This window comes from Miniopterus natalensis, chromosome 19 (genome assembly GCF_054644295.1).
Source record: "Miniopterus natalensis isolate mMinNat1 chromosome 19, mMinNat1.hap1, whole genome shotgun sequence".
NCBI lineage: Eukaryota > Metazoa > Chordata > Mammalia > Chiroptera > Miniopteridae > Miniopterus > Miniopterus natalensis.
In genome coordinates this window covers 39,084,435-39,095,073 of record NC_142099.1, presented here as the reverse complement: position 1 = coordinate 39,095,073, position 10,639 = coordinate 39,084,435, and the positions used below count along the sequence as shown (strand labels likewise).

At 51.4% G+C, this 10,639-nt stretch overlaps 1 protein-coding gene across 1 annotated transcript; it reads right to left on the bottom strand.

Moving 5' to 3' along the window:
• Nucleotides 1–945: 945 nt before the first annotated feature.
• SH2D1B (SH2 domain containing 1B) lies at nt 946–10,404 on the bottom strand. Its single transcript, XM_016210481.1, has 4 exons — nt 10,271–10,404; nt 1,951–2,014; nt 1,257–1,422; nt 946–983 (listed from the first exon to the last, which is right to left on the bottom strand). Exons 1-4 carry the CDS (start codon nt 10,402–10,404, stop codon nt 946–948), a joined length of 402 nt encoding a protein of 133 aa, XP_016065967.1.
• Between the last annotated feature and the right edge of the window lie 235 nt (nt 10,405–10,639).

Here is a 10,639-nt window from a genome sequence, read left to right as displayed (position 1 = left end):
GGGTAGGAGTCACCCTGGCTGCCGATGAGAAAGAGCCTGGCACCGAACCGGCACGTCCCCCTCATCAGGGCTCAACTGACAGTTTGAACCGGCACAGAAATCCAACGGGCCTTAGGACTAGCTCAGCAAACCCTTCAGGAACGTTTCCACACATCGAGGCGGACACTGGGAACAGCCAGCTTTGGTGGCTCTTAAAACCTGGTTGGGACCAGGAACCACACGGGTTCCTAAAAAATCCCACACACGTCACTGCACCAAGCCCCCTCCATGCTGTCGGATGGTGGCATGCCAATGAAATGAGGCAAAATGGGGGAGCAAGTGTGTCCAGGGCCCTGCTGGGCAGGAAGGTCCAGACTAAGAAGGAGAAGCAGGAAGGTGGTCACCCTGGCTGGAGGGGTGGGGCCCCATGACCAGGACAGTGCAGGCAGCTGCCCAGGACAAATTGGCCGGGGAGGGGGAGGAGGGGCGGGTCCCTGAGCCCTTGCTGATGGGCGAGGTCCGTCCCTCCAGGACCGCAAGCCCGCTCAACAGGACCAGGCTCAGCGGAGAAGCTGGGCCAGTGAGCGTCACCCACCCCAGACCTGGAGGGGGAGGAGCTGCAGCCAAAGGCACGAGGCCATAGGGCTGGGCCCAGCGCCCAGGGCCCTCATCTGTGGAAGCTGCTGCTGCCTGCCTGGGGGAGGGAGGGGGGAACCTGGGCGCCTCGGGCAAGTCAGGGAAGCCCGACCGGTGTCCCATGCGAGGAAGCAGATGGAGGGGGCAGGGCTTCGAGGCTGCTGTGCTGTGTGCTTCTCGAAGGCTGGTGGACGGGACACCTGCAGTCACCAGACCAGGACAGTCTGAATTGTCCCCAGGTTCCAACTTCCAGACGTGCATGTGCCGGAGAAGGAGGGTCGCCAGTGAGAACTCACCCATGTCTTCTCTAACAGTGTTGACTCCCTGTCCTCAAGGCACCACCTCCACGTAGTCACTGCTAGAGTTCTCTGGGGATAAGCAGAGACGAGCCATGAAGCCAGCACCCAGGAGTCGCACTGACCAACCCCTCTCGAGAAAGGAGGCCTCTCCCAGGGCACCAGATCAGCCTGAAGCCACATCAAAGTGACTCCTTGAGGGGTCACGCGGAGCTCTCCTGCCAAATTGGGGGTCTCCTATGAGTCGGGCAGCAGCAGAGACCCTGGGCATCCCCACAGTAAGGAGAGCCCTTGTTCTCAGGAGCTCAGGGAGAGCCTCTTTCTGACCGTTGTGGGAGGTTTTACCATAAGTATCTTCCAAGTCCACCTTCGACCGCCTCCAGCGCAGGCAGGGGCTGGTTCTCCTTATCGGGTATAGAAGGGGGAACACCAGTCCTTGGTTTGGTTTCTCGAATTTGGAGACCAATTCCTTTAGGTTGGGAAAGACTTGTTTGGGACAGCCCTTCGCAGTCTGCAAAACACAAGGAGATGGCTTGTCATCGCACAAGTGTGTATGACGTGGAACACTTCTCGTGGCAGCGGTTTTCAGGTATTGGTAATTAACGATTCAAGTATGTCAATTTTTTTAGCCAGAGAAGTAAATTCAAAAGAAACAAAAAAAGTTTATCTGCTGAGCTCTGGGTGAGCAAGAGAAATGAAAGAAATGCCGCAGACGGCCAGCTGATGGCTCAAGCTCACCTGCGGAGCCCACCCGACTTCCTAACCCTCACGCCTCCCACCGCCCTTCCCACCCAGGCCTGGTCACGGCTGAGTCTTCTCAGCAGCAGCGGTTGACCTGGAGTCCAGTGGTGCATCTGACCACGAAGGGACCACTGCTGTGTGTCTAAATTTTGAGTAACAGCCCTGATTATTCCAAAATGGGCCCACACTGTGGTCCCTTCCCATTTCTGTCCCTTTGTAAAATGCTGTCACCTGAAAATCTCAGGTGAGATGCTCCCAGATGCCTCCCCCCAGCTTAGCTGAGTCAGAGGTGTCCTACCTCTATGTGGTATTGCCCGTATTGCTCCTTGAAGATGCGGTATGTGTAGACGATGTTTTTAAACCTGTGGGAAGAGGGCTGTGTGAGTCAGAAGGTCCGTACGTGCAAACCCGGGAAACACCTACCATCACATCTTGTGTGCAGTCGTGGATCCCAAAAGCGACTGACGTTTCCAGACCTCCTCGTGTATGGGAACTGGAGAGACCGAGGTTTTGAAATGGGGACCCTCGTTTGGACATGGAAGCCTGGGCTGCGGCCAAGGGGCTAAGGAGAGAGTTCACAGCTTCAGTGGTGTTGGTGGGTCTCTCGTCTTCACTCAGCTCTAGGTAGATGTAACTTACAGAGCACCTTCCGGCCTTCCTGTGGTGTCCAGTAAACGATGCTGGTGACCCCATGAGAGACGGTGGTGTAACCAAAATAGACGGTGTTGGCATTTGTATTGTGTTCTGTTCCTCTTTGGAACAGGAGCCACTGGCTAAGCAATTCAACCAGAATTCAGGTAACAGACCTAACGGAGCAGCCTTTGTAACAAGAACCAGCATTCCACGGTTTCTCCAGCTTCTGGGTGTTGTCCATGGTAAGATACCGCACCCACTTAACAATGGCTCTCCAGGGGAAAAGGGACTTGCGGGTGTCCATCAGCATCAAGCAGGTTCAGGCTCCACAGGAATGTGAAGCTGTGAAAGGGAGATTCAAGGGCGCGGGCCTGGGGTTCGAATGATCTGGCAGAGCCCCGTTCCTGCCTCTGTGCCCGCGAATCACAGGGCCAGGGTTCTGACAGAACTGGGAAGTCAGGCACCCCGTACAGCCGTAAGGTCAGGAGCCTGGTCGCTGACCGCCTGGGGACTTCAATCGGCTTCAGTCTCCAGTCCTGTTTGGGTTTCCTGAGGCGAGAATAAGGCCTTGGGTGTCCCCCCATCACAGAGCAGACGAAAGGTTTAACGAGTCTCCACATGTGGCAACTTAAAGTCCCCCAGAGCTTGAGAAGAGGTCTCAGTAACGTCTCCTCACACAAGTACTGTTCAGGCCCGCATGTGGCATTTGGCTGACTGCGTGGTTTTTTATAATCCAACCATCATATAGACTATGTTAAATTCTTCAATTAGTCACTTCATTTTTACCCCAGACACAAAAATAAAATCAGGATGTGACACCCAAAACTATAAAACTCAAGGAGAAAGTGAGGAGAAAACCTGTGTGAATTGAGTTGGGCAAAGATTTATCAGGTATAACACTAAAATTACCATCCTCAAAAGTGAAAATTGAACAGTTGGACTTTGTCAAAATTGAGAACCTCTGTTCTTTGAAATATGCTGTGTAAAGGATGAAAGGACAAGTCACAAAATGGGAGAAAGTATTTACAAATCACCTATCTCACAAAGAACGTAAGTCCAAATATGTAAAGAATCACCAAACTCAGTAGGAAAATAAACACAAAAATAATTAAAAATGGGCAAAATATTTGAATGGACACTTCATCACAGGAGATATGTGGGTGGCAAATAAGCATGTGAACAAATACTCAGACGTAAATTAAAACCACAGTGAAACACTGCCGCACACCCATTAAGGGCCTAAAGGAAGAAGCACTCATCGCGCCCGGGGGTGGCAGTTGCTGTGGGGAACAGCTTGGTAGTTTCTTAAAAATATTAAACCTGCACTGAACGCGTGACTTGGTTGCCCACACTTCTTTTTAAAATGATTTATTGATTGATTGATTTTTAGAGAGAAAGAAGAGGTTGGTGGAGAGAGAGAAACATCAATTTGTTGTTCCCTTTATCGATACAGTCATTGTTCGGCTCTTGTGTGTGCCCTGAGTGGGGCTAGAACCCGAAACCTTGGCGAATCGGGGTGGTGCTCTAAAAACTGAGCACTGGCCAGGGCTTGCCCACACTTCTTATTCTCGTGGGAGAAATGGAAGCATGTCCACAGACACAGACAGACGTTTGTGGCAGCTTCCATGGTGAAGGCTGAGTGAGAAAATAAACTGTGGGTCTGTGAAGTACCCACCTCTGTAACCACCAGGCAAACACCTGAAACGGGTGCAGAGGCACTGAATGAAAACTGGAATTGAAAATAAAAAAACATGTATATTAAGAAAGTGTGACTTGTTCCCAGAGTGGAATATTGCTCAGCAAAGAGGGCCTCTGATGCATTGACACATGGTGAGTGCAGAAAAGCGTGCCAGGAAGCAGACGATGGGGGCCTGGGCTGGGTGGGGAGGGGAGGTCACAAAGAGGCCCAGGGAGGTTCTGCGCCTCCAGCGTCTTGGCCATGGTGATGTTTTCATGGTGTATACCAATACCAACATTCATCGAATTGTGCGATTTTTATTTCATGTCACTGATACCTCAGTAGAGCTGTAAAGATCACTCATGAATGGAATTTGTGCTGTAACATGAAACCGAATTTAAGCTCATTTGGCTCTTGTGGTTTTGATGGCTGGTCTTTGGCATTAGATAGAAAGAATGTTCCCTGTATTTGCTGTTAGGTCCTTAGTCCACATGCTGAGGCTGGACCCCAGTGTGAGAGTGACCACAGTGGGGACAGCTCCGATGTGCAGGAAGGCCCAAGATCCTGGTAGTCACTCAGTCACATCTAAGGTTCGTGACACTTGGTGTGTTGAAATATCTGCATTTTCAGTCATCTGTGCAAATCTTCAACCCATTTAAAATGTGAAAAATGCACAGTCTCGAAGGGCTGTTTGTAAACCTCTGCATGATGTTTCCCGCTGCGATGGGAAAGGCTGGAGTGGAGGGCTTCTCGGTCTCTCCTTCCAATGGGCGTGGAGGTGGTTACAGGAGGTGCTGTGCCAGGCCTCTGAGCTCCGTTGCTGACAGCCCACACGTTGCTGTGGGCCTCATGCTGTGGCCAGCGCTGTGGGGAAACTTGTTCATGGTCAGGTTTATTTTTATTTAACCAAGCCTGAAAGATCAGTTGGAGGAAATGGAGCTGTCTGCTCAGTGACATGAGCAATGTGTCTGTTTCTGAGACGGTTGACTTCTGGCCTTGTCACTGATTTTGACAGCAGTGGTCCAAGCTTTTGTTGTGCAAATTTGTCAGTGTGTGAGTATTAAATAGTCTGGGATTTTATCCTAAGGACAGAGTTGGGCGAACTTTCAAAGATGTAAATGCAAAATGCTAATAGTCTCCAATCACACTGGGTACACTGGACCAGACTGGAAATAACCTAAATGTATGATCATGTATAAGTTAGGATGTCTCCAGTCAATGAAATGCTGAGCAGTCACGGCGGGACTGCGTGCTGGCCGTCTCTGCTGTGGAGAGGTTCCTGTGAGGCACTGAACGCAGCAGGTTGCAGGCCATCCTGTGTAACAGCCACTGGTGCACAGAAATCCGCTCACGGTGTCCGTGAGGTCTCACTACCAGAAACCCTGACTTCTAAGAATTTCTGCTTTCTTTTTTATACCTTTCTCTACATTGGGTTTTTCAAAAACAACAAAAAGATTGTTTTCTTTTTTCTGCCTGAACTTGAGTCTTCCCAAAGATCGCAGGATCTGAGAGTGGGAAGTGCCTCGCGGGGCCTGTCCTCCTCGGTGAGACCGCGCAGGAGGGTGGACTAGGCCCTCTCCCCTGCAGCCTCCCTGTGGCTGCAGGAAGCCCCTTCCCGTCGCACACACGCAGAGCCCCTGCATCCCAGATACCGCCTCCACTGACTACAGGCAGACCAGCTCCCACGTCGGGCACTCAGGCAGTCACACATCAGTGTTGTGCACAGGGCATCTCCTGGAAGCTCTACCAGGCTGGCGATCAGGCAGCACCTCCTGTGCGTGGCCGCCACGGGCCAGCTCTCTGTGACTTCCTTCCTTCACTGCTGTCCTTCCCATGCTATTCTTACTTGGGTGGGTACCAGCACGGAAGCTGGCACATTGCTGTTCTGACACAGCAAAGAGGATGGGAACACAGACTGAAGGGTCCGCAATCAGGGCCCACTGCCACACCCGGTCCCTGCTTGGGCACTTTGTGGCACGGCTGCAAGGTGACCACGTGACCGTGTTTCAGTGGAACGGGGGACGTGGGCAAGAGAGGAAACAATAGCATGCTGAGAGTTTGGGCTTCGACAGGTGATTTAATAAGAGGCTCGTTTCTTTCCCCACAGAACAGAGGTGTCACCTACTGTAAGTGGTTTTGCGAGGAGCACACGGGGTGACGATGGAAGATGTTAGCACAGAGTTTGGCTCATAGAAAGCAGCCCCGCGGTCGCGCCTACTGCACACATGTGGGAGGCCTGCTGTGGTGTGGACCGTATGACTTTGCTCGCATAGGGCTTGGGTGGCTTTGTGTGACCTCCTCAGAGGAACCTTTTCTGCACCCAACTGAAAGTTGCCTCTCTGTCCCTCCCCGTGATGGCCCCCTGTTGTTTTGGTCGTGCTGTCTCCTCTCCCTGTGATTTCAGGAGAGCAGGTCTAACTCTGTGGCACCCGTCACTCTCTCACCTAGGACCACGCCTGGAACTAGAGGGCCCTCGGCATAGGCTTGTCCAATAAACGGATGACAGTTCCGGTCATCCCCATAGCCCGGGCTCCTCCCTGCTCCCCTCCTCTGGGAATGCCTCGCCCCTCGCTCTCCTTCCGGCCGTGCCCGGGGGTCCCGTCCTCGCAGTCACCACATGCATCACGGTTCTATTCACTTTACTTTCCCAACCAAGTGCTGCGTTTTGCTGAAGGCACCAGTCACGTGTCGAGTGTGGAGCCTGACACACGGGAGAATTTAACTAACTAGAGTTGAAGGATCTGTGCTGATTGGCGAGACAATAAAATTCCACCTGTGTCACTGTGACCAGGATGTCTGATGGGGACACCTGACAGGAACTGGAGGCTGCGGCAGCTTCGTCTGCCTGTCAGGGACATGCCAAGAGGGCGCGAGGCGATTGTGGCGACGTCCATTTGACTTACCGTTCTTCCATTTCCAGTGGCTTTTGCTCTAGCAGATGTGCGAGCTCGGTCGGTACACACAGAGGAGTTTGGAATGTCGTCTGCTTCTTAGGAGAATCCGCGCCCTGACTGTGGGCCGGGATCTGTCCTGCCTTCAGCACCTCCCGCAGCGTTTCTTCGCCCGTCCCCTCCTTTCTGTTTGGTCTGCACGGAGAGCTCCTCACGCTACCACCCGACTCAGTCTCTCCCACAGTCACCCGTGGGAAGTTCTCCAAGTCAGATTTGAGTCCCAGAACCTCAGCACCGGTTCGCCCCATCTCTGCTCAAAACCGTCCATGTTTCCCTAATGATGGAATCATTCCCGAGACCCCATCATTTTACTCCAGCCCTACTCTCCCAGGAGTCGGTTTCTAAGCTGCCTTCCAGAGCCCTGCACGAGTCATCTGCGCTTTCAAATATTCTGCTTGGCGACCTGTCCCTGCCTGGCTGCCCTGGAATGCTTCCTGCCATGTCCAGGGACCGACCCTCATCTGGCCTGGGCCCCAGTGGAAACCCTGCCTCCGCTCAGAGGCTTTCCCGCTCACCTCTGTCCTTGAACCTGAGGGAAACAGTCTTTTCTGGAATTTATACTTGGCTTGTTCTGTTTGTTTACATGTTGGGTCTTGTCCTGGGCTCTCCTCAGAACCTCCCCAGGCCTGGCACAGTATCTGAACAGGCAGGATTCACTGCAGTTTTATAAACATTTCTTAAGTTACAAAAGTCCTGCCTCCACAGAGGGCATTTAAATGGTGCCAAGAAGTTATCCAACGGAAGGAGCACACCCACCGCCTTTCCCTCCCAGGTTTCCTGGTTGAGCACTACGGTAAGTTCTGCACCTTCTAGAAACTTTGTACAAATACACACGGATAGAGCCGTACATTTTTTTTTTTTACAGAAATGGGATCACACGACAATAGAGGTTATCTCAGAGCTCCGGTGGGCTTGCCCAGTTTTGCTCATGTCCGTGTGCACACACATAAGCGATTCTGCTCTCATCTCCCGTGACAGAGGCCTGAGCCCGACCGACTTGGGAGGGCCTGTGGGAGGTGACCCCACAGGAAGCCTGTGTTCCTGACGGAGCTCTGGGGTTGTGACCCCTGGGCCTCTGCTCCCCTCTGGAAAGGGCGGTCCCTCTTCCCGGGGCAGACACCTCACCTCTGCACGTATGGACGGCAAACCTCCATAATCCCTTCTGGTGGTGGGATACGGGTTAGATTTGCTTTACTGGGACAGTGACTACAAGGTAGGTTTTCATTAGTGAAATTGGGGTGGCTATCCATGCATTTGTTGCCTCTGGGTGCTAGCAGTTTTCATTCTTGCCCACAACGGGAGGAAGGATGTCTCATTCTTTTATTTGTATTTCATTAGTTGCCAGTGAGGTCCAGCATGTCTGTGTCAGCTCCACATTTCGGCTTCAGATCACTCCTCTCCGTAGACTTCTCTTCATTTTCTACTGACTTTTAAAACTCTTATATGTTAACGAAGTTTTTCTTTTTCCTGTTGGTTTGTCAACTGTCTTCTAAGTTTTTTTGACATCAGTATTTTTTATAATGGTCATATTTATCCATCTTTCCTTTTTTTGGTTTTGCGGTTTTGTATCTTGTTTCAGAAGACAGATGTCCTTACTGAATGTTCTTTAAGTTTTTTCCCAGTTAAATCTCAGATCTCACAGGTATAAAATCATTTCAGCTGCAAACAATAATGTTGTGTCTTCCTTTTCAATATTTGTGTTTCCTTTGACTAATCTCACGTGCTGACACTCTTGGAAAACGGACATAGTAGTGTGGTAATGAGCGTCTTTGTCGCTCGCAGTTTTAGCGAGAATTCTAGAGCTCCACCTGGCGGAAGGTAATCTGTCTAGCTGGTGTGGGCAGGAGCGTGTAAGTGTGCGCGCGCGCGTGTGTGTAATTAAGGGGTGGATGTTGAATTTTACCTAATGCCTTTTAAGTAAATTTGAGTGAGTTATGCAGTTTATTACCTTGGGCCTGTTAATATGTAGTTACACTAATAATTTTCCTGACATGAAACCATCCTTGATGTCTTAGTTTGGACTGTACTTGAGCATAGCGTATTTTTAAAACATATGTTTTTATTGATTTCAGAGAGAGGAAGGGAGAGGGAGAGAGAAACATCAATGATTCCCGTACTGGGGATCAAGCCCGCAGCCCAGCCATGTGCCCTGACTGGGCATCGAACCATGACCTCCTGGTTCATAGGCTGACGCTCAACCGCTGAGCCACACGGGCCGAGTTTGAGCACAGTGTATTTTATACACTACCAGCTTCTATTTGGTTAGTAGTTTGCAGAAAACTGATACTAAATGAGGTTGGAATCGATCTATAATCATCTTTGTGCCTGTGCAGCTTTGTGTTTTTAATGTTGTGTCTTCATCACAGAGCAACTGGAAAAAAATCAATGAAAAGACAAACAACTAATGCGAAAAACAGGTGAAGGACATGACCATGCAGCTCTGAAAGAGGAATTATTCATGCCTAAAGGTGCATGAACACACCCTCAACGTCATGGGGAGCTTGAAAACTTGAGCTGCTAACACGTGGAGGCGAACTTTCCCATCCCGTCCTCAGCACCACTTAAAGCAAGGGATCGGCCGGCCTGTTCTCTTAGCGATGACGGCCACTTCTGTTCCCACAGCTCCCTGATTCTAAGACGCGCTGGAGCAATTCCAGGGACAAGTGGGGTTTTAACCCTATAACAAGTAGGAGAAAACTCAGTGGCCTCTCCAAAGAGGAGAATCCCTAAAGACACCACCAGCTCCTGCTGATTTCTCTACCAGTTGCTTTCTCAGCAGCCTGAGTAAGGCCCTTCCAGGGACTCTGATGGCTCCGGCCTGGAGTTTCACAAGAAGCCCAGAGCCTTGGCCACATGTATAATGTGGCCACATGTATAGTTTGGGAAGCCCAGGCCCTGCTTCATGTATAATGCCCATCTCGAGCCTCCACAGCAGGCTGAGCGGGGAAGCTGTCTGCTGAAGCCCTTTACAGACCTACCAAGATCTGATCGAAGTTATCATAAGCGGAGCCAACAGGATACACGTAAAAACTTGGTCTCTTAGATTCAGATAGAACTTTCACAAGGACCTTGGCCTTTCCCACAGCAAGTGAAAAGCCTCTGCAGGACTGGACCTCCTTGTCTGCGGTCCCCTCGCCACCTTGCTGCCTGCAGCCCTGCCCGTGGGGCCTTCCCACCAGGACAGAGGCAGGCGGAAGCCGAGGACGCACATTCCTCCCACCTCCCTGCAGGATCCATTCTGCTCCCTCTGCTCACTTGCACCACACAGTCTGAGTGAAATGCAAGTTCTTTTCTACTTGGCTGTCGCCTGGCATTCACTACATGGTTTCAAACATGGGGAAGGTGAGGCTACTCACGAGACACAGAGGCACAGGACACCTGGCACAGACTCGCTGTCGCGTAGTAGGAAGTTGCCGTCCACCCTCTCTGCGAGCAGCAGGCTCTCACAGTCTCTCTTGGACAGGGGGCCGTGGTAATAAGGCAGGTCCATGGCCGCACTCTCCTGTTCCTGGGATCAGCCCCAAGTTCAGGGCGGCGTTGACAGGTGGGAAAGGTACCTTCAGCCTCTGGCTGGGCTGAAGACAGTTCTGTGGACTTAATAAGTTTCACAAGAGTCAGGAAATGAGAAGGGTGGGGGTGATAGGTGACCAACGCCACAGCCAGTAGTCAGTCACCCGGATGTGGGTGAGAGCCTGTTTGGGAACCATGATGTTTACCTGGGGCTG